The sequence below is a fragment of the Diabrotica undecimpunctata genome, chromosome 4 (assembly GCF_040954645.1).
Source record: "Diabrotica undecimpunctata isolate CICGRU chromosome 4, icDiaUnde3, whole genome shotgun sequence".
In the NCBI taxonomy this organism is placed as follows: domain Eukaryota; kingdom Metazoa; phylum Arthropoda; class Insecta; order Coleoptera; family Chrysomelidae; genus Diabrotica; species Diabrotica undecimpunctata.
Genome location: NC_092806.1, coordinates 12,771,595 through 12,796,434, shown reverse-complemented (window position 1 = coordinate 12,796,434; position 24,840 = coordinate 12,771,595). Strand labels below are relative to the sequence as shown.

Genomic DNA, 24,840 nt, shown 5'->3' with positions numbered 1-24,840 from the left:
TCCCATATTCTCTGCAGAACCGAACTAAGCTCAGACAAGGGCAGTCGAAATTGAATTCGTCTTCCCAGTGTGTCCCATAGATGTTTGATTGGGTTGAGATCAGAGCTGAACGGTGGTCAATTCATATGGACTATTTAGACGTCTATCTTTTAAATATTCATTAACGATTTAAGTGCCGTAAGGACGCGCATTATCATCCATAAAAATAAAATTAGGTCGTATAAATGGCGTAAAGGGTATACATGCTCATCTAAAATGGTTGCTATATACCTTGCTTTTATTATAAAACCTCCATTCATAAGTTAGTACTTATGCCAGCCCAAACCATAACTAAGCCTCCTCGATAGGTTATTCTGTCTTTTCTAGATTATTTCGCAACTTTCTGTTGACTTCAAGCAAAACCTGGACTCATCCCAGAATAAAACATTACTTACATCCGCGAATTACAATTTTCGTATTCTATTTTAAAAGAAAATCCAGCTCTGAGGTATTTCACGAATAGTTGTGAATATAGGACTGGTCTTCTGGATAATAAAATTAGCTTCATGAAGTCTCTAAATTCATATATAGAACATAAAACAAGTCCTAAGTCTTAAAACTCTTAATAAATGGGAAATATGTCACGGATCCAGTTTTTGGCACCTAACTTCCAGTATATAGACTGGATCGGACTCGGTTCGCTGTATTGGTTACGGCATTTTATACTTTTGATGTTGCGCTGTTCTATCTACAGCGCGCATGATGGTAGTGATATGTATACACATGCATTATAGAATAGGTGATGGTCGTTGAAAATCTAAAAAGAGCTTTTCAAAAAGTAGTTAATGAATGCTTCATGTCAAAAGTTAAAACATAATAGGTCATAATTTTCCTCAAACTGTGTTATGCTTCTTGATAACGCTCCCGGTCATCTGTTTGAAGAAGATGTAACAACAAAGGATAAATGCACCACTGCGATCTTTCTTCCACCAAACTGAAGTCTACAGATTCAACCAATGGATCAGCATATTATTCAGTTTGCCAACGAAAATTATGCTTATGTATTATGTAAAACAAACTTATGCTTCTAAGAGTATCAAAGCCAAACAGCCATATGTTAAAAGAACTCATCATTACAGATTTGGTATTAGCTTTTTGTCAATCTTGGAACAAATTGCTTTTATCAACTATTAACCGTCAAAAAATTATGGTCACATATTGTCACCACTATTAACACAGATCTACAAACCAGTGTTACTTCAAAAGTAATCAAGCAAGCTGCCGCCGAAACACAGATAACTTTTGTGAGTATTGAAAATCTGGTGTTGTGGAATAGATAAAGAGCAAATAATAGAAATGGATAAACAGGAGGTAATTGCAATTGATCCGCAAGTGACTGAATGATGCGATAAATACATTTAAGCTGAGTTTGAAATGGGCTGAAGAGAGTGGTGCATCCTATATTGGATATACCTTTTGCTTTTAAAAAAATTATTGAATATTTTCTGACAGGCTATGGAGTGAGTTAGGCCATACTCTATAATTCGACAAATTCGATGGTCCGACAACCCGCTGCAAATTTGTCGGATTACTTGGGGTTTATTATATTTACTAAAGTTTTTGAAACACAACACCAATAGAAGAGTGAAAGGCATTATAAGACATGATACACAAAAAAGTGAAGACTTGAAAAGAAGGTCATTTCGTCTTTCTATTTTAGTACATCAGAGTCTGTATTATATTGGGGTGTAATTTAGAACTATGAATATACATAGATTGCCATAGACTGAACGAACAAATAATTACTAGCTTATTTTTTCACCGGTATACGCAAGCATTGACTTCTTTTCGTATTAATTAATTAACAGTTCAATAAACTAATTTAAAAGAGTAAGTTGTAAGATGCGATCGATCTTTGCTAACCCACTTTTCCCTACTCGTAAGGACCGTGGGAGTTGGTACGCAATGCATTCGGCCAATCATTATAGACAAACATTTTATACTTAATATCCAGATATACGATAGTCGCTAGACGCGGTTTGCAGAGTTTTCGAGAGTGTGCGTAACTGTGATAAAAAAAACTTGGGAGAGTCGACCGGTAAGTTAAAATTTCATTTGTTAGTTTTTACTTTTAAATATTACATTTTTGACAGAATTTATTAAATGCCATAATGTGAAAATAATAAAGAAGAGTCTTAACTCTTTAAAAGATTATCGGCATCATTAATCAGCTTATAAATTTGTTCACTGCTGGACGTAAGCATCCATTAAATGCTTTGATAGCTATTTCTGTTGTTCACTTTGTGTCTTCATACGATAATACTTTTAGTGTTCCTTCACGGCCCTAGGCAACATTGTAATTCCCGGCCTATTTTTCAGTAATGACAAATATTTTGCGTTTGGTAGTTTGGTTTTAAAGCTTATAGTATATAGTTCTATTTTATTATCGGATTCCAAGAAAAAATAATATACATGTACAAAATATAAATAAACTTAATTTATAATATTATAATAAACAAGCTATAATGCTTAAACAAATATTCTCAGTTTAATGAGTTAGATTGCCTTTTTTTCTCACTTCTAATTATGCAAAATTTTAATTAATAGAGTCATTTAATAACTCTTTTTCTATATAAAGTAATGATAACATATTTAATTTGTTTTGGCTTAATCTGGATCTTAAAAAAATTTTTTTTCTGATCGTTACTGATAATGATCTTTCACCGTTTGCATTTCTTATTGAAAGGATTAAATAAATTCTCAGAATTGTGTTTAAATTTGGGAATGTTACATTATTATTATTTTCCTGAATAAATGACCACAAGGATAAATGCGACCTAATATTGTATTTACTTATAAAAGTCTTAAATTAGTCTCAGTTCTGTTATGTTTAATTCTTGTTCATAACATTTTAGTTCTTCTATGGAAGACTCACTATCACAATCACATAAAAGATTGTTTTTAATTTATTGTTAATAGTTTTATATCACTCAGATCTTTTTTAATGTTAATACTTAAAAAAATCGAATACAACAAAAAAATATTAACTTTAAAATGTTTTTTGGCACTGAATCTTATTTTATGTTCTGAAATAAAACGGAGCACTTGCATTTTTAAAACAAAAACTTAAATTTTTAATTCCAATTAATCTTTTATTATTATAATAACGTAAACAAAAACGAAACAAACAGTTTTAAGTAATTTCTAATAAAATTAAGTGCTTATCCAAAAAAAAAAATGCGTAAAAAATCATAAATAAAGAATACACTTTTTCTTCTTCTTCTTCTCGTAGCACTACAACCCGGGGTGCGTTTTGGCTGACTGCACAACTTGCTTCCATCTTGAACGGTCGTCCATAATAGTTGGGTCAGTGGGCAGTCCCATTGTTCTTAGATCTTACCATATATTGTCTCTCCATCGCATTCGTGGACATTCTAAGGGTCTTCTTCCTGTGGGGGCTTCCTCCCATATTAACTTGGCAAGGCGGTTATTAGGGAGTCTATGGACATGGCCAGCCATCTTAGACGTTAGGATTTAATCTCTTCGACTATATCGCCCACTCTATACATCTGCTTAACCTCAGTATTTGTTCTCATTCGGTATTGGTTGCTATTAATGTCGTGATAAGGCCCAAAGATTCTTCTTAGGATTTTCCACTCAAAACATCCAAGTTTTTTTTCAGTTTCTTTGGTCAGGGTCCACGTCTCACACCCATACATGAGCATCGGTCTAATCACCGTTTTATATATTCTAATCTTTGATGTTCGTGTTAGGCTTTTAGATTTAATAGTATTGTGGAGGCTGTACATACATCTGTTTGCTGCCTGAATTCTTCCTTTAATTTCTTTCGCGATATCGTTATCTGCAGTGATTTTTGCTCCGAGATATTTAAAATTCTTCACTCTTTTAAAGTTATATGGGTCTATTGTAACATTTTGCCCTATTCTATCTCGTCCCTTTTGTCTGTTGATGCACATGTATTTGGTTTTTTTCTTCATTTAAACCAGTTTTCTTTGCCTCTACCTCCAATTAATTAAAAGTCTCCTTCACATTGGTGACTGTGTTTCCCTCAATGTCAATATCATCTGCGTATGCTAGTAGTAATTTTGGTCCATTTACTGTCAGTAATTCTGTTTTAAGTTGTACTGCTCTTACTACTTTCTCCAGAATGATATTAAAGAGGAGAGCTGACAGCGCATCTCCTTCTTTCAGGCCACTGCTTATTTCAAAAGATTCTGAAAGTTTGTTACCTATCCGCACTATAGATCTACATCTATTCACACATAACTTAACCAGCTGGATAAGTATTTTGGAACTGAAAGTTCTGCCATTGCATTCCACATCTGATCCCTTTTAATGCTGTCGTACGCTTTCCGGAAATCTATAAAGAGATTATGGATAGTTCTATTGAATTCCCATAATTTTTCAAGCAGCTGTCTTAGAGTAAAGATCTGATCTATTGTAGATCTATGTTTTCTGAAGCCGGCTTGGTATTCCCCCATGAAATTTTCTACAAACGGTACACTATTTTTATCACTTTATTATATTTATTATTTAGAATTAATTGTCACAACACAATTTGAAGTTGAAGTTGTAAATCCTGAAACAGCGGCTGCTATTGTTGGGTTGCTTCAAGATGAAAAAAGTAAGCGATATGTTGCTCAAAAGTAGCAAATATCCAATAGTACTGTGCAACGTACTTTTACACGTTTTTTGGAAACCGGAGATTACATAAAACGACCTGGAACCGGTCCCCAACGACGAACTAATGCCCGCGATAATCACTTCATCCTCTTAAGGCCGTATGACACTCTGCATTTTTTTGTATCATTTCTTATATCGTTTCTGATATCAAAAGTTATTTATGTTTTCTTGTATCGTTTCTTGCACATTTGTGCTCTGTATGACACTATGCAAGTTCTTTTACCGGAAATTGTATGTGATTCGGCACATGATTGGTCGAAATTTTGACACATATAAAAATAGAACTGCAGTACCTGAGGACCACAAGCCAGATACTACTGATTATTTTTAAAAATACTGTGGTTCAAAAATGAAAGAAATAAAATGTCCCAATATTAAAACAAAATTGAAAACCACAATTTTTGAAGATATTCAACAGGCTGTAATGGAAGACAGAAATAGTAAATAATTTGGTTGTAATAATTTATTTGTTTTTTTTTACAAATTATCTGTTTGAATGGCATGCTCTTGAAATTCTACTCTCTTATTTGGAGATATAAAATAATCTTTAAATTCATTACGAATTTTTAAAGCGGTTATGTATTGTTTTTAGTAATACATCTCCTACTTTCAGTAGTTCCGATGCTATTTGATCCAATCCCTGTGGTTTATTGTTTTTCAATTTGACTAGTGCTGTTCTAATCTTGGTTATTGTTGGTGGGCACTTTTCTCTTTGGGCACTGATGTCTGCTTGGTGCTTGGTCTAATTGTATAACAAAGTTCTCCCCCAGCCGCTATTATGACAGAAGTTTTACGTTTTTGCGCATTAATTGGCGCATTTCTTGTACAAGGACACACATTCTTGTATCGTTTCCGATATAAGAACTATACGCTTGTATGACACTATCCATTTTTTTGTTATATCAGAAACGATATAAGAAATGATACAAGAAAATGCATAGTGTCATACGGCCTTTACAAAATCTACGAGATCGTCGTGCCACGAACGGCTGTACACATCCGAAATCGACTTCAGTACGTCCGAAATTCTAACGTAAGTGAACGAACAATTAGACGAAGGCTTAGAGAAGCAAATTTAAGCTGTCGCAGACCTGCAACAGTTGTCAACAAAGTGCATTGGTAACAAAGATCACAAAACCGCAAAGAATGGAGGAGTTTAAGGGAAGCCTATGTCCAGCAGTTGACGTGATAAATAAAGACTGGATGTGCGTCTGAATTGAGCGCCAATTTGTTACAATATTTACTTACGTTTTTTTTCTTAATTTTTAAATTGTTATCTACTGAAACAGTTCGTTGTTCAAAAGTTAAATTTTTGTTAGAAATTACTTAAAACAGTTTGTTTTGGTTTTGTTCACATTATTATAATAATAAAAGTTTATAAGAGAATTCAAATTTTTATTTTAAAAATGCAAATGCTTTCTTTTTCGTGCCGGTAAGTGTAGTTTTCGTATTTCCTGCAGTTTTTTATCATTAGTATAATATGCAATGTCTTTAACTTTTTTTGCTTCTTTTTCTAAATTGTCAAACTCATCTTTAGTTAGACAGAAAAAATATGTTGTTTTATTCTGGATTAGCTTATAATTTACCATACATATTAAACGCATTATCATAGCTCTGTCCCCGACAGTTAGTGATGAACTAGAAGTTAATCTTGCAAGAAAATATTTGTTTTTGCAACTGTTTTTAAAGAAACAACTCTTATCTTTTTCTCAAAATGTTCTTATTTATCTTAAAAACCATTGATTTGGGTTTTTTTTTTATGAAAAACGCAAGAAAATTTGCCCCTGGTGCAAATAATATGGCATACCCTTTAGTTATTTAAAAGCTGCTGAGCAATAAGGACAATTGTATTTGTACCTGTCATATATTTGTGCTGCAAAAAAGTTAGTAATAGGGTGGGTTTCCTTTGCTCCCCTCATATTTCTGTTAGGTTAGGTCCCTTATGTGATAGTTTCCAATTTTGCTAAATAAATACTATTTTAATGGGAGTGAGCCATAACATTATACTACCATTTGCAAATAAAAATGACACATTTATAAAAAATACACAAAACATTTTTTAAGTAAATTAACGAATATAGAATTTAATTGAAATAATATTTTAGTTAGTTTTGGCATAAATAGTTTATCTACAAATCTACCATTAGATAAGACTTTAAATATAATCAAAATAAAATTAAAGAGTGGCGATACATTGGCAGCTAAAACAAGAATAAATATATCAGCTATTGATACTACCTAATTTCAATTAAATGATGAATTCTATAAACAAAATTTTGGTCTAGCAATGGGCTCTAGTTTTGCTCCATTATTAGCCGATATATTTATGGAAGCTTTTAAAACAAATAATATTTCTAAACAAAATTTTAAACCCACAGTATGGTGGAGATATGTACATGATGTATTCTCAATATAACCTCATATTGATCAGAGTTGTTGGACACATTCCTGAATGATATAAACGATAAAGAAGAGACAATAACATTTACCATGGAAAAGGAATATAATAACACACTACCTTTCCTGGATGATTTAATCTCTGAGAACGATACTGGATATGAGATAGAATATCAACAGATTTCAAATCACAATATCAATATTAAAAAGGGAATCATTAAATCCTTATACGAGAGAGCCAAAAATACTTGTTCTAACGACAATTCGTTCTAAGAGGAGAAACATTTGTTAACATCTGTTTTATTAAAAAATGATTATGCTTTATCTTTATATATATATATATATATATATATATATATATAAGGAATTTTTAACAATCAACCCAATAAAACATAATAACGAGATCCTAGAGCATACACAAGGAATAATACGAGGAAAATAACAATACCATACATAAAAGGATTATCACAGAAGCTTAAAAAGATAGGAAATAAATTCAACACTTCAACAACATTCAAAACAACAAACACATTGAGATCTATTTTAACTAAAACTAAACCTAACAATGAACAAGAAAAAACAAAGAATTGTATTTATAAAATACCTTGTGAATGCGATCAGTTTTATTTAGGTGAAACATCAAGACCATTAAATGTTAGAATAAGTGAACATCAAACTTATATTAAAAATAGAGAATTTGATAGATCCCAAATATGTAAACACGCATGGAACAATGAACACAGAGGTCAATGGAAGTATAGTCCAAAAATAAAGAAATGGTAAAAAGAGACAAACAAAACTTATTAAAAGTAAACTGAATGTAAGACCAAATACTTACCAAGTCGGGATAGTAATATGAGGGTTTTCCTGTTTTTTTCCTCATGATTTATTATGGAATCACAAACAGAAAAATTTTACTGTCAACATGGCATGTGATTGTCTTTAAAAAAAATCACATGCAATGATTTTTCTGACGGATATTCTCAAGTTAAAGTTGACTTTATGTAATCGAATGAACTGTCTTACAATAAAGTCGTCCCAGGAAGGCAACTCAGCAAAATTGGCAATATCATTTTAAAGTCGTCTACTTTAAAATGTATAATATATGACTGAATTGTCAATATAAATGAATCAGATAAAATTAAATTATTAGAAGAATTTTTCACCAAGTAACAAAAAAAATTTTAATTTATTAATTGTATTGTATTTTGAGAACAATTTCCGAAGTAAAAATTGAAACGTCAATAAACTTATTTTAAACTTCAATTGTGGCTTATTCCCATTAAAACAGTAATTACTATAAGATGCCACAAAAAATAGCTTCAGAACAAAATTTGCTTAAAAAAACTCGCCCTAACCCTTCTTTCTTATAATTTATTAAAATATTTTCCTATTACTGGCAGTTACTAATTATTAAAATATGACCAAGCCAAAATTGTATTTCTCTACCTACGTCTACGCACAAAATGATTCATTCTACAATTCTTTTCTATTTCAGGTCAATCATGGGTAAGGTAGCAGCAATTGGCATCGACCTTGGTACCACCTACTCCTGTGTTGGTGTTTGGCAGCATGGTAAAGTCGAAATTATAGCAAACGATCAAGGAAACAGGACCACCCCTAGCTATGTCGCTTTCACCGATAGCGAAAGGCTTATAGGGGATGCTGCCAAGAACCAAGTAAGTGATATAATTATTATGTATGTTAAATATTTATTTATTTATTTTATATAACGGATAAAGTATTTTATGAAATACTAAGTTTCTATAACGAAACGTTTAAAATAAAAATTTTAAGAATTATGTAAGTTTTTTATTCGTATATAATATCATAAGAGAGAAAATTATGCCAGCAATATTTTCGACTGGTACAAAAGTTAAACAGTTAAATCACGAAACGTCAGTCGAGTGATTTTGTCAAAATTTCATAAGCGAAAATTGCCAAAAGGCAACAAACTTGTATAAAAACCAGAAGAAAATTTTGTTGGTAAATAATTTTCTCTCGAATGATATTCGACAAGACTACATATTTCACGAGACAATTAATGCACCATATCAACGAAACAAAGAGATCAGAAATAAAGAAGGCATTGAAAGGAATGAAAAACAACAAATCGCCTGGAAAAGATGGAATAACTGCAGAGATGCTGAAATATGGTGAGAAAGTGGTAATTAATACTCTACATTCCCTTTTTAACAAGATATTAAAAGAAAAATGAATCCAAAACAACTGGAAGGAATCCGTAACCATTATCCTACACAAGAAAGGTGATAAAGCAGATATAAAAAACTACCGTCCTATAACAGTCCTCAATGTAATGTATAAACTCCTAACAAAAATTTTAACTAATAGATTGACGACAAAATTCGACGGATACCAGTCGAAAGAACAAGCTGGTTTTAGAAAAAGATTCAGCACAAGTGACCATTTACTTAGTATGAAAATACTTATAGAACGAGCAAATGAATACCACATTCCTCTATATATAGCGTTCATAGATTTCGAAAAGGATTTCGACAGTGTCGAACATTGGGCAGTGAAAAGTTCTTTGATTAACAGCAGAACTGACCACAGATATACGGAACTAGTAGCCAATATATATATATATATATATATATATATATATATATATATATATATATATATATATATATATATATATATATATATATAGCCAAAACAATAATTAAAGTATATGAAGGAACAAAATCAATACAAATAAATAGAGGCGTGAGAGAGGGTGACACAATATCACCGAAACTTTTCAATCAAGCTCTTGAAGATATTTTTAACAGATTAGAATGGGAAGAAAAAGGTATAAAAATTTGTGGACAACGCTTGAACCATCTAAGGTACGCTGATGACATTGCATTGATAACCGATAAAAAAGAAGAATTATTTGAAATGATGAAAGAACTGGACATAGAAGCTGGAAAGATAGGTCTTAATATGAATTACAGCAAGACCAAAATCATAACAAATACAGATAAAGACATCACAATGAGGATCGGACAAGATGAAATAGAACAAGTTCAGGATTATATATATCTGGATTAATTACTATTTAACTGGGAATAAGCCACAATTAAAGGTTAAAATACGTTTATTGACGTTTCAATTTCCACTTCGGAAATCGTTCTCAAAATACAAAATTTTGAGAACGATTTTTTTACGAAGTTCTTTGTATTTTGAGAACGATTTCCGAAGTGGAAATTGAAACGTCAATAAACGTATTTTAACCTTTAATTGTGGCTTATTCCCAGTTAAATAGTAATTAATTTAAAATGCCACAAGAAAATAGCTTCAGAACAATATATATATCTGGGTCAAATTATAAAACTTAACAAAGAAAACCCAACAGCAGAGGTAAAAAGACGAGTTAGACTGGCATGGGCGGCATTTGGCAAACTAAGCTACATTCTTAAAAACAAAAGATATCCACAGCATCTTAAGACCAAAGTATACATTCAATGCGTACTCCCTGTTTTCACTTATGATTCCCAAACGTGGACATTTACAATAGCAAACATGGACAAAATCATAAAAACCCAAAGAGCAATGGAAAGACAAATGTTGCACATAAGATTAATGGATAAAAAGCGAAACGAGTGGATAAGAGAGAAAACAAAAGTGATGGATGTTAGACAAGAAGTTGCAAAATTGAAATGGAGATTTGCAGGACACAATATAAGACAAAAACAAGACCGATGGAACAAAATTCTTATAAGTTGGAGACCGTGGGAATATAAACGAAGCAGAGAAAGGCCCCAAATGTGATGGGCAGATGATATCAAGAAGCACGTGGGCTCTAGGTGGATGACTATAGCGACAGGCAGAGAAGAATGGAAAAGGAATGTCTAGAGATGGACCGAAGGAGGCTAATTAGATAGATAGATAGATCAACGAAACATAATCTTTATTTATTTGTTAACAATAATAAATATACAATTATTATCAGCTGTTGTAGTTTGCCCATTCTTTTCTACCAAAGCATGATTTTGTGTATTATTGACCTGTAGCATTTGGAAACTCGAAGGTCCAGCTTTATTTGTTGTTCTGAGGTTTTTGATTAACTTCTAGTGGTAACTGGAATCCAGCTGCAGATATGATTTTAGAGAGCTTGCATTTGAGTGACCCGTTAATTTAATTAACTCCTGTTCAGAAACACCTTGCTTGAACAAGGCTGACACAGCTGATGATCGATGAGAATGGTTTGTTATTTTATGTTTTTTTGTGTCTATTCTAATTTTTTCAGCTGACATCTTTGTCCACTTAGATACGATGTTGAATCCAAGTGGACAGTTTTTGAACCAAGATGCATTTCGCTGAGCTAACGAACGCTCCCATTTTGAGGTAACGGTCGGAGATATTGGGAACTACAGTAGGATCCTTGAGGTAATTTAAATGCACTCGGCTGATATATGGCATAAGCAATCTGGGATTTTCTAGGTCTTTCCCTGGTTTAAACAAGACCGTTATTTTAGATTTTCTCCATAATTATGTAATTTCACAGGCTTTACAGCACGTGCTATAGAGGTGCAATATCCATTTTTTGTTCCTTGGCCTACATGCTTTATTTATTCACTGCATATATCATTCACACCTGCAGCTTTTCCCCCTTTTTTAGCCTGTTAACAACATCGTGGAGTTCTTTTAGTGTAAATGGAGTTCCTAGGTGGTTGGTCTCTTGATTCAGTCTCTAGATTTGGTTTTTGGGTCTTTATATGGGTTCTTAGTTCTCCCTTTTACAAGGAGTTACTTACCGACTTGGTTTGCTGTAAACTTGCAACGTGATTTATGTTCCTTAGAATCACTAATTAATCACTATGGTGGAGCAGTACAGCAAGAGATAAGTGCTTGCGGCTCGATGATACTCCTCCATAGATCCCTACTGGAAGGGCGAGGCGCCTAAATACCGATATATATATATATATATATATATATATATATAAATATATATATATATATATATATATATATATATATATATATATATAAAATCACTAACTTTTTTAACAAGGCTATTTGGCGGCTATGTACCATGCCCATTTTTTCCAGAGTTTCGATCCACTTTGCCTTTATAGCTTGACTTAGCTGTTGAAATAGGGTTGCTCCACAATCATCCGTTACTTGGCTAAAAGGGTCAGTTGCGTAAATGTTCTCATTAGTTCTTTGGACTCGCTGGACATCCCGGAGACAAAGTGTCCTCAGGACCAGCAACTTCATGTAAAGTCGTACGTTGCCATGTTATCAAATCCATTGGTAACTTTAACATCTTAATATATAAGATCAAATAATGTAAACATAATTTTAATCTACACCTTTTAACGGGTTTTTACCCTAATATATACTGGCAAAACATGTATACCTAGTGCACTGATGATGGAATATGGATTCTGAAAACTTTTTGTCTCTATGATACAGCCCGATTGGTTTTTTTTTAATTATATACCTTTTATAAAGGATTTTAATAAATTTTTTGTGATACATGGTACACAGCCCGCTACAGGAACTTAGTTTCCTTGTGGATATGACAAATTAATTTCACTCATTTATCTTCACATGTTTTTTTTATTCTTGTACAATTCGAAATCGGTTTCTGTAACTTCAATTTTGAATAAATAGCTGCTGAATTAAGAAACACTTGCAATAAGTTCGTATTTGGTACAATAATTGTGTAAAAGGCGACCGAATGTCGAATACCGGTATTCCCGATATGGCAAAAATCTTACGAACAGCATCAGCCGAAGGTGATATGTTTAACATATGTTCTTATGTAAGAGTAAATTGAAAATTATGCATAACTATTAGACCGTTTATGGTAGAGTTTAATTGATTGCAGCCGATCTTTATCTTTTTATTTAAATGTAGATTTTGCTCGTATTTTAAAAAATTGTAAATTTATCAAATTAAAAATTTAAGAAGTGATATTTACGACCAATGCTGAATAAAAATAAAGAACCGGGAGGAAAAACGGTCTTAATCAATTTTGCAAAATTTTTCAGGAGAGCGAAAACAAAGTTTTTCTTTCTGAATCTTTAAAAATAATAACATATATCACGCAAACCTAAAGTAATATCAAATTTTAATTTATTATAATCTTGTTTATATACATAAACACATTTTTGGTGACAGGATAGTATTTTTTGCCTATCGAATTTATATGTTATTCTTAGTCTCATCTAAAGTGTTTTCGTCCAATTCCTCAGTAAATCGTTCGTCTATTTTTCTTTTAAGATTCTGCAACCCAACTACAACTAATTAAATGATTAGTACATTAAAATAGTGTTGCTTTAGTCATCATTGTAGTTTACGAAGTTCAAGTATTGGCATCTTGATTGCTTGTGTGACCATTCCATTTCAAGCTATTGTAGAAGTTTTTGGCTTCTGGATTAATAAGACATTTTTTAATGTCTGATAAGAATCGGGCCCATGTACAAGATATTTAACACTTTAACGGGTGTGCCCATTCCTTAGCGGTGTTAATTGAGTTTATTTTTTCCATCTCCGTCCTTTTTCCCTTTCGCACATTTAGGTTTAGGTTAATTTCGTGGCTAGTTTCTCTTCTTCTCATGGCGCCGTCTCCTTTCGAACGTTGGCAAACCAAATGGCAATTGTAGTTTTGCAAACTGCTGCGCGAAAAATTTCTGCGGATGAGCGGTTGAACCATCTCCTCAGATCTTTCAGTCACGACTACTGGCGTTTTCCTACTGGAAACCTTTTGCCCTGTACTTTTTCTTCCAGTATAACTTGAAGTAATTCGTATCTTTCGCGTCTCAACACATGACCCAAGTATTGCATTTTCCTCTCTTTGACTGTTCTTAGTAATTATTTTTGTTTACACATGCGACGAAGTACCTCAACATTAGTAACTCTTTTTTTTTTTTGAACCTATTCTCTATCCTTCCATTGTTGGATATAAGGTCTCCCCCAGTTCTCTCCATCTTTCCATATCTTGAGCTGTTCTCTGCCATGTGGGACCTCCTTGTTTCCTGATGTCATCTTTCCACATCATCTGTGGTCTGCCTCTTGATCTCTTTGCATTGTATGGACGCCACTTTCCGATGGCATTGTTCCATCGTCCGTCTTGGAGACGTTCATTGTATCCAGCCCATTTCCATTTCAGTTTTGCTGCTTATTCTATCGCGTCTACTGTCTTTGTTCTGGTTCTGATCCACTGGTTACGTTTTCTATCTTTAAGTGATATACCCAACATTTGTCTCTCCATCGCTCTTTGTGCCTTCCTTATTCTATCCAAATTGGCCTGTGTAAATGTCCATGTCTGTGCTCCGTAGGTGAGCACCGGTATTATACAGGAGTTATATACCTTGCTTCGTAAGTATAGAGGGATTGTTTGATTAGTAACCTATAAAACCTTCACAAGAATAATAAACAACCGACTAACCTATAAACTTGATAACTACCAACCAGTGGAACAGGCCGGATTTAGGAAAGGATACAGCACAATCGACCATCTACATGCGCTTAAAATCTTAATTGAGAAAACCAATGAATACAACCTTCCGCTGTACTTAGCATTCGTAGATTATGAAAAGGCTTTCGACAGCATTGAACACTGGGCGTTGGAAGAAGCTCTGGTCAATAGTAGCATAGATTCAAGATACCGACAATTGATACATGATATTTACCAAAACGCAACCAAGACCGTAATTCTGGACGACAAATTAATAACGGATAATATAAAAGTTAAACGAAGAGTCCGACAAGGCGATATAATTTCACCTAAACTGTTTACCTTGACCCTCGAAGATATAATAAAATCAACAGATTGGGAAAACAGAGGAATATGTATTAACGGAAAGTACCTAAATCACCTTAGATATGCGGATGATATACTCCTGATCTTCTCGGAACGACAAGAACTAGAATTAATGCTGAATGAACTTCATGAAAAATCACCGCAAAAAGGCCTAAAAATTAACTTCAACAAAACAAAAGTAATGACAAACACGGAAGACCAAGAGGCAATAAAAATACAAACAGAAAAAATAGAACAGGTAAATAAGTATATCTATCTAGGACAAGCAATCAGAGCTAACAGAGAAAATCAAACAGCCGGAATATCGAGACGAGTAAGAATGGGATGGGCAGCGTTCGGCAAACTTTCAGTAACTCTTTACACCTATGGAATTCTCAGCTTCGTCTGTACATATACATCTCAAAGGCATCTATTCTTAAATAAGTAAAAGAAATAAAATTAGACTTACAATCAATTTAATTTTACTACCAAAACGACCGGTTTTGCTTTCTACACTTTGCAAAGCATCTTCAGGTCAAACGATACAAAGTAAATTTAACGCTGAAATTATAAAAAGCCCATATTAGGGTGCTGTCTTATAGATCAAAAAAAGGTTATAGTAATTATGCCAATAAAAACATAAACAATAAATATAATTTTGTAAATAAAAACACTTAATTTGAAAAAGTTTGATATGGGACCACATTTATAACAAACATAGTAATTGGAAATAGGAGAAAATAAAAGTTAATGTTAATGCCATTATAAAAATTATTAATTTTCATTATGCACTTTGGTACCATATTGTGCCGGAATGATAAAATCAGAAACTTTTTTGTTTCATAATATAAATAATCAATTGTATAGAGATAAAAACGTTTATTTTTTTAATAAATTTATGCTAAAACTGTGACATAAACAGCGTTTTATGATTTTAATACGCGTTAAAATGTAAATAAATCCTTCTCGTGTTTGTTATTTATGAAGGCAGTTGACCCGCTTCAAAAAATAAATCAGTTAAATATAGTCGGTTCTCAGTATCAAATTCAATTTTTCAAACAGTTGGAACGCTGCCAGATGAGTATTACAAAAATCAATGACTGTTCCAACGTATGTTTAAATCGTTAACAGGTGTATAAATTGCTCTAGAACTATTCTATGAAATGGAATAGTCATTGCGACAGTAATTTCTAAAAGTGTTTGTAAAGTGATACGTTCATTTTTACACATTCAAATTACACGCCAAAGAGCATTAGTTTGGCGAGTGACTTCGAAGTAGTTTGTTATCCCTCATCGGTTATAACAAGCGCTTTTAAGGATAAAAGCATTTTTATCCTGATATCCTGATATCCTTTAATAAGATTAACTAATTACAATTATTTTAATTAAAACTCAAACTTAAGTATATATAAAGTGCTTAACTGCTCTGAATTACCCGATGAACAATATTTCTCCATTCAATTCTGTTTCGTACTTTAACCTTCACGTGCTTCAAAGTAGAGCAGGGATCAACCCTGAGGCCATAGTAGAGATCGAGAAAGAGTACCGCGCAAGGAAGAGGAGATTTTACAGGAAAATCCGTACAGAAAAAAAAAGGCACTGGAAAGAGCTGTGTGAAAAGCTGGATAAGGACATTTGGGTCAGGGATACAGGATTGCCATAAAGATATTTCATGCGTATTTTCCTTACGAAATGCCTATGGACAAAAAGCTTAAGGTAACACGAGAGCTCTTTCCGGACGGCAGAGAAGGACACGATCGTCATCGTGACGGCTAAGTCCCCCAGGGATCTGTCTTGGGCCAGACGCTATGGAACCTGTCATATGACGGGGTTATGAACTGTGAATACGGAGAGGGTATAACCCCCTTCGCATTCGCAGATGACCTCGCTGTACTGGTAGTGGCCCGGGATGAGCCAGATCTCAAATACCGGGTTCGGAACGCAGGCGGCATCGTAAAGAAATGGATGACGCAGCACGGACTGAAATTTGCCGCAGAGAAAACCAAAGCCATCATTCTGAAGGGGAAAAGGAACAGTCAAAGTGTGAAATTACAATGTGCGGGGGCATGTCTAACACTCAAGAAACACGTAAAGTACCTAGGAGTGACGTTGCACCAGAATGGAAAATGATGGAAGCACGTGCGGGAGCAGACCCGGAGGGCTGCAAATAGGGCGGCTGCGTTGGGGAGGGTGATGCCCAAATCTGAAAGGAGAAGGGCCTTACACGGTGTTGTACAGTTGATCGTCCTCTACGTGGTACCAGTCTGGAGAGGGGCGGTAGAGATAACGGCCTATAGGAGGCTCATGACAGGAGTGAACAAAACAAGTCTGATGCAGGTGGCATGCGCCTACAGGACTATGTCTGTGTCAGTCTTGTAAACTATCACTGGATGTGTTTCGTTGCATGTTTTGGCGGTGGAAAGAAAAGAGTTCTATGAGAGAAGAGACCCAAACCTTACTATGGCCGACAGAAGACAGAAAAGGGAAAGGTCAATTGAAAGATGGCAAGAAGAATGGAACAATACGGAGGATGTGGCACAGTAATTAATGATGCTGATCCCGAACGTAAGAGATTGGGAGGACTGTAACCACAGGCGATTGGATTATTTCTTAATGAAAGTGCTCACAGGACATGAGTGTTTTCGGACCTACCTCTTTAGGTTCGGAAAGGCCGACACAGATAAATGCCTATACTGTGGACACTCGGACACTATAACACATACGATGATAGAGTGCAACAGATGTATAGTAGAAAGAAACAGATTGGAAACAGAGACGGGTGTGGATTTTGTTACAGTGAGAGAAATGATTGAAAGAATGATTGAAAATAAAGCAGGTTGGACTAGTGTGCACAACTATATCCGTGCAGTGAGACAGCTGGACCAATGGCAAAGGTAAAAGGGAAAGATGCTGGAAGTTGAAGGTACAAAAGTGAGTCAGCCTGTATGGGTTAGACTGTGTGAGTTACACTGTGAGAGTCAGACTGTGGGGAAGGAGGAAATACCCGTCTGGGAGTGATGCTGTACTAGGGTCTTCCACGCGCTACCTGTAACGAGACAGGAAGTCTCCTTGCTGACGGTCTGTGGATGAATGAAGGTAGTGCTTCGGAAGTGGCGCCAACCTTACAGCGGCGATTATGCTTCCGGATCGCTGGATGACAGAGGGGGGTCTGGTTTAGTAGACAGGCGTTTGCTGTAGACTTGACGACTAGAGAGCATTTTAAAGTACCTCGGGAACTATCGCCGGGAGTGCGAAGAACGAATCCTAGACTGAGATGTCTTTTGAAGATTCCAGGCCTCCTCTATAAAAAAAAGGTGTTCTGTGCATATCCTTTGCGACTTGATGAACCTGGTGATGATAGCATATTTGTAGAAAGCCGTTAATTTGTTGTTGGTTCTTCGTTGTTTCTTCCTCCGAATACGCGTCTCAATAATTTTCTTTCCCATCTTTCCAGAATGAAAGCCTTCCTTCTTATTGAATGTACATGCCTCGCAGACATATGTTACTGTCGATCTAATTACTGTTTTATATATTCGAAGTTTTCTTTGTCTAGCAACGTATTTTGAATTCATTTGGGACCTTAAACTACCTAATTTTTTATCCCCTTTTGCTATTCTGGCATCGACTTTCCATTTCTCTTTTCCATTTTCATCGAATACTATACCCAGGTATTCAAAATTGACCACCCTTTTAAAACTATACCTTTTATCATATACAGTAAGGTCTCGTTTTATGCGGTAGATACATTCCACAGAAAAGCGCATATAAAAAAAATCGCATAAAAAAGATACTACTTGCCTTGAAATAGTAGAGATACGTTCCGCAGCCTTATAAAATTACATAAAACCAAGACAAACACAAAAAATCCACAAGGAAACTAAGTTCCTGTGTTTGGCTGTATACCATATATTAAAAATTTTGAATAAAATCCTTTATAAAAAGGTATATAAAAAACCCAGTTGGGCTATGTTAAATTGGCAAAACGTTTTCGGAATAAGTATTCCATCATCAGTACCAAGTTAATACATGGATGTAGCCACTAAATATGGGGTTACAAACCCTTTAAAAATTGCTAATTGAAATTTAGTTTACATAATGTCTGTTTTACAATTTAGATGGTAAAGTTACCGTTGGATTGGTAACATGGTGACATATGACTCTGCAGAGTCATATGTCACCATGTTACCAATCCAACGGTAACTTTACCATCTAAATTGTAAAACAGACATTATGTAAACTAAATTTCAATTAGCAATTTTTAAAGGGTTTGTAACCCCATATTTAGTGGCTACATCCATGTATTAACTTGGTACTGATGATGGAATACTTATTCCGAAAACGTTTTGCCAATTTAACATAGCCCAACTGGGTTTTTTATATACCTTTTTATAAAGGATTTTATTCAAAACACAAAAAAGTTTGCAGAAATTAAAACAAAAATGCTGCATGATAAATTACTTCGACTATAAGAAAGAGATTCATACAAAAGATTGAAAAAACTTGTATTTAAAACTGAATTATTTTTATTTTATGGGAATGTAATAGGTGTATATAGTTTTTTATTAAGATTTTTAATCATTATCGTTATCTCATAATGGTTTGCACCGTTTGCGAAGTGGCTCAAAAATATCTTCATCGTCAGAGGAAACTGTTTCTGCAGTAGATATTTGCGGTATTCATTTACGATGAATTTTCACAAACGTTATTCTCGTTCTGTGTAGCTCTTCCTTTTCTGACAATGTAATCAGTAATTAAACTTTGCTTCTTTATTTAAATAATTTTCTTCAACACTCTTTTTAACTATTCAGCGGTTCTTGCCAAAATCGTTAGATCATCAGCAAATGCCATGCACTGTTTTTCTTTTGCTCTTGTCTTATTTTATTTCATTTCTATAGTTCGTAATAGACACACTATTAGGCACACTGTAGACACACGTCTTACTAGGATGTCGTATTTTTCCAATTTGGTTAGAATGACTGATGGTAGTTTAAGTGCCGTTTGAATCTCTTGTAGTTTACTTCTCTATTGGTAGAGGTAGGGCTGTATTTAATTGGGAGAATCGCTTGCCTTCCTTTTTTTGCATTTCTATACATGATATTCTATACCTTCATTTTGCTGTTGTTTTTCTTCATCCAGTTTCTTTTGAAGTGGAATATTATTTGGATTTTCATTTGTTGTATGATTATACTAAGCTTTACTTTTTCTTGTTTTCCTGTAACTAGACGTATAAAATCTGTTCATTTTGACTTCTTGCTTGATTCTCAGTAAAGAGCACTTGATTTTATTGAACAAGTAATGTCTCACTTGATGTTGGTTGGGAAAATATATTGCCTTTTTCTATATTCCACTACACCCATCTCACATTATGATCCAAGAGTGCCTGGACTGTGAAAAATTTAACAGTTTAATTATTTATTTGTGAATATAAAACTTTTATACCTTTTCACAATGGGGTTTTAATTTTGCAAGTAAAAACTTTCAAATTTTAATAACAATAGGTTTTTAATTCACCTTAATTACCGTAATTATGGCTTAATTCATTTGCTATTGATACGATGTTTACCTACTTGTCGACAATCAAATGAATATAAAAACTTCCACTTCTTATAAAAAATGACAAAAATTTTCTGCGTAATGATAAATTACGTTTTATCTAATTAAGTAGGATTTTTGATATTGTTTATAATATTTCTACTATTAACGTAGTGTAATTCTACCGTTAATATAAATAAATAAATAAATAAATACCGTATAAATATTCGTAAAATAAGAAAAAGTAATAAACTGCTTCAATTTGCTTGTTTAAAGACTTTATTAATGCTTTACAATACTTTTTGTTTACTAGGTAGCAATGAACCCTAAAAACACAGTATTCGATGCCAAACGATTGATTGGCAGAAAATTTGATGACCCCAAAATTCAAGCCGACATGAAACATTGGACATTTAATGTAGTCAGTGACTGTGGCAAACCCAAAATCCAAGTTGAGTACAAGGGGGAAGTGAAAACATTCGCACCAGAGGAAGTTAGCTCGATGGTTCTCACCAAGATGAAGGAAATTGCAGAGACATATTTAGGAGGCAAGTTTCTTAAAAGAACATGTATTTATTTCAAATATCTGTTAATTTTTACGTAGTCACCGTCCTTTCCGAAATTCTTTCGATCTACCGATAAGATCTTCCACATTTAGATTTTTAGCATTTAGGTTTCCCTCTAAATTCCTTCTTCTGGTAAATTTCGTGATTTTGGATTTCTGAATGCTTATATTAAGCCCTAAATTTGAAGTCCATTCTGTGACTAAACTCAGTATCTGTTTCATTATATATCTGACCATGTCATTAAATTTTCCATAGGCTAAGATCACCGCAGGCTATCCGTATAAGCTAAGACGTACCTGTCTGAGACATACCTGAGCTGATACCTATCTGTATCACTGTAACTGTATCACTCAGTGAAGCTAGATATGTTGTAACATAGATATTTTGCCTACTACATACGGTATACTTATAGGGGGTTTGAAAGTTGGGGACAGAAACTATTGGGGTGGAGATAGGGCAAGCAAAATAAACGATACTGTGCGAACGGCTCTCAGGGTTTGTTTGGAGAGCTGGGTCATGGATAAGTTGAATGGCAATGGGTCGGATTGGGGCAACTACAAAAAAATTTGAAACAAATGATTACTTACATACATTTCCTGGACAAAAGGGCAAATAAAAACAACAAGAAAGACCTCTAGGTATTTGAAATAAGGACGCCGCTTCGAAGAATTCTAATCTTGCTGGATAAAGGAAAAAGGCTCTTCTTTCCTAAAATAAAGAACGCAAACAGGGGCTAGGAGATTTTTCTAAAATAAACAAAATGGTTCAGAGAGATAAATTAAACATTTATTGTGTCTCACCACAAACAGTTACAAAAATACAGATAATACATAAAGACTATATTATTAGTCACAAAAGTAAATATAAAAATAACAAAGAAAAACTTACATGTCCTGTTCGTTTACAAGTGAGAATTGCAACAAAAGTTACGAATGTTATTGGGCTATTAAATGTGGCAAATAAAAAATTATTACAAGTAAATAATTATCTTTTTAAATAATAAAAGCAATTATTATTTAAAAAAAAATGTCTATCTTGACTTTAAAATTTAAACACAGAAAAAGTTACCTGAACCTCACTAAATCTCACTGTGCACAATGTCTAGGGTTGGGAACTGGATACATTAAGATCTGATATGACGACCAGGGACAAGAAGATGAGGGTGGAAGCCAGCACTGGCTGGAACACAAACCTCGAAAACTGGTCTCCTTTAAAGACTGAAACTGTTGGTCATCTTAAAAAACTGTTGTAAAACTGCTTAATACTACACATTCAACTGCTACTGTCACTTTATACTACATTTCCATGACAAAAAAAGGAAAACGAAGAGATTACGAATTTAAAAATAAATTCGGTTTAGTAAATACGAGAGGATTTCAATACATATCCAAAAAAATTTTAAATGCTACAATGTCACACTACTCTCCGGCGTACCGCAGTGGATCTACCTGCAACTTGTTTGGCTATATCTTTGCTCCATATAGTTTACAACTTTCTAAATTTTTCCTCCTTTTATTAAAATTTTTCTGCCACGAGCTTTTCTCTCGATTGTTTGTAAATTATAAGCCTACACGTATATATCTATGAATCTTTATCTAGCACAATATTATAGAAATTTTCTATTGAGCTACAAATGAATATTTTTTATTTGAAATTTCTTTCAAGCTGTTTACTTATTAGACAAAAAAAAACGGCGTGTGGCAATTGTGGAGTGCCTACAGAAGAACTGATTTTAAACCAACCAACGCAATTCACAGAGTTTTTTTTATCACAACTAACATTTAAAACTACTGTTTTAGGAAAAGTATCAGATGCCGTCGTCACAGTACCAGCGTATTTCAACGACTCCCAAAGACAAGCCACGAAAGACGCAGGTGCGATAGCCGGACTTAATGTTTTAAGAATAATTAACGAACCAACAGCTGCTGCTTTGGCTTATGGTCTAGACAAAAACCTCAAAGGTGAAAAGAACGTTCTTATTTTCGATCTTGGAGGTGGCACCTTTGATGTCTCTATCTTGGCTATTGATGAAGGGTCCCTCTTTGAAGTTAAATCTACTGCTGGAGATACGCATTTAGGTACGAGATATATATTATTATAGAAAACATTTCTTCTAGTGTTTACGTTTTTTTTTGTAGGTGGGGAGGACTTTGATAATAGGTTAGTTAACCATTTCGTAGAGGAATTTAAAAGAAAACACAAGAAAGACCTAAGTAATAATACTAGAGCTCTGAGACGCTTAAGAACGGCTTGCGAGAGGGCTAAGAGAACACTGTCCTCCAGTACTGAAGCTAGTATTGAAATTGACGCTCTACACGAAGGAGTAGACTTTTACTCTAAAGTTACAAGAGCAAGATTCGAAGAACTTTGTATGGACTTATTCAGATCTACTCTTCAACCAGTTGAGAAATCTTTAACGGATGCTAAATTAGACAAAGGAGCAATCCATGATGTTGTTCTGGTTGGTGGTTCTACTAGAATTCCCAAGATTCAGAAAATGCTGCAAGACTTTTTTTGTGGAAAAGCTCTAAATCTTAGCATCAATCCTGATGAAGCTGTAGCTTATGGTGCTGCTGTACAAGCAGCTATCCTCAGTGGAGATACTAGCTCCCAAATTCAGGATGTACTTCTCGTAGATGTCGCTCCGCTGTCTCTTGGAATCGAAACCGCTGGAGGTGTAATGACCAAAATTGTCGAACGCAATTCTAGAATCCCTTGCAAGCAACAACAAACATTCACTACTTACGCCGACAATCAAAACGCTGTCACCATTCAAGTCTTTGAAGGAGAAAGAGCTATGACAAAAGACAATAATCTTTTGGGAACATTCAACCTAACGGGTATTCCACCAGCTCCACGAGGTATTCCAAAAATAGAGGTCACTTTTGATTTAGACGCCAATGGTATCTTGAACGTGTCTGCAAGAGACAGTAGTACTGGAAAGTCGGAGAAGATAACCATTACCAACGACAAAGGAAGGTTGTCTAAAGCTGAGATCGACAAAATGCTTTCTGATGCAGAAAAATATGCCGCCGAAGATGAGCAACAACGTGAAAGGATTATTGCTAGGAATCAGCTGGAAGGATACATTTTTAGTGCCAAACAGGTAAGGAAAATAACATACCTCGCAGCTTCTTTTTAAGTTTACATGTAACACCAAATAAAATAAAAATTAAGTATAGAAGACTAAATAATATAAATGGGGCTATTATAATACCACTTACATTGAAGCAACATTTTATCTCTTATCTTTTTACTGAGGATTTTGGGATTTTTATCATAAACTTTACTGTCAAACATCAAAACTTTTAGGAGTATTTCCTATAGGCTATGAAAATTTCATCAAGATCGAATGGTTATTAAGATTTTATTAGAAATACGGTTTCTCTAGATGTTGCAGCAAATTAATAAATCCTTATATGATCCATTTGCTGAATATTTCATAGTCTAATATTATTGCTTTTATTTTAGGCCGTTGAAGATGCTCCTGCCGATAAGCTAACGGCTGAAGATAAAAAATTGGTCCAAGACAAGTGTTCTGCAGTTCTCGCATGGCTGGACGCCAATCAACTCGCTGAAAAGGATGAATTCGAACACAAGATGAAAGAACTGCAGCAAGAGTGTTCTCCAATCATGATGAAACTTCATCAAGGTGGCCAACAAGGGGGACAAGCGGGCCAAGGAGGACAAGGTGGACCAAAAGTTGAAGAGGTTGATTAAAACAAATCTGTGGATTGTTCAATGTTTGTTGTATATTTATATCTAACTTTATTTTATTAAATGATAATTTTGGAGTCATTTTTATCTTAGGATATAATACAAATTTTGTGTAATATATTTACCATAATTACAGCATTAAATGAGAATAGACAGCAATTTAAGGAAATGTATAAAGAAACACAT

At 34.1% G+C, this 24,840-nt stretch overlaps 1 protein-coding gene across 1 annotated transcript; it reads left to right on the top strand.

The window, feature by feature from the left end:
- Positions 1 to 1,969: 1,969 nt before the first annotated feature.
- On the top strand, positions 1,970 to 24,731 carry LOC140439171 (heat shock 70 kDa protein cognate 2-like). Its single transcript, XM_072528909.1, has 6 exons — positions 1,970 to 2,077; positions 8,579 to 8,759; positions 20,685 to 20,919; positions 22,737 to 23,015; positions 23,076 to 24,043; positions 24,409 to 24,731. The coding sequence occupies exons 2-6, from the start codon at positions 8,586 to 8,588 to the stop codon at positions 24,655 to 24,657; spliced, it is 1,905 nt and encodes a 634-aa protein (XP_072385010.1). The 5' UTR covers positions 1,970 to 2,077; positions 8,579 to 8,585; the 3' UTR covers positions 24,658 to 24,731.
- The last annotated feature ends 109 nt before the right edge of the window (positions 24,732 to 24,840 follow it).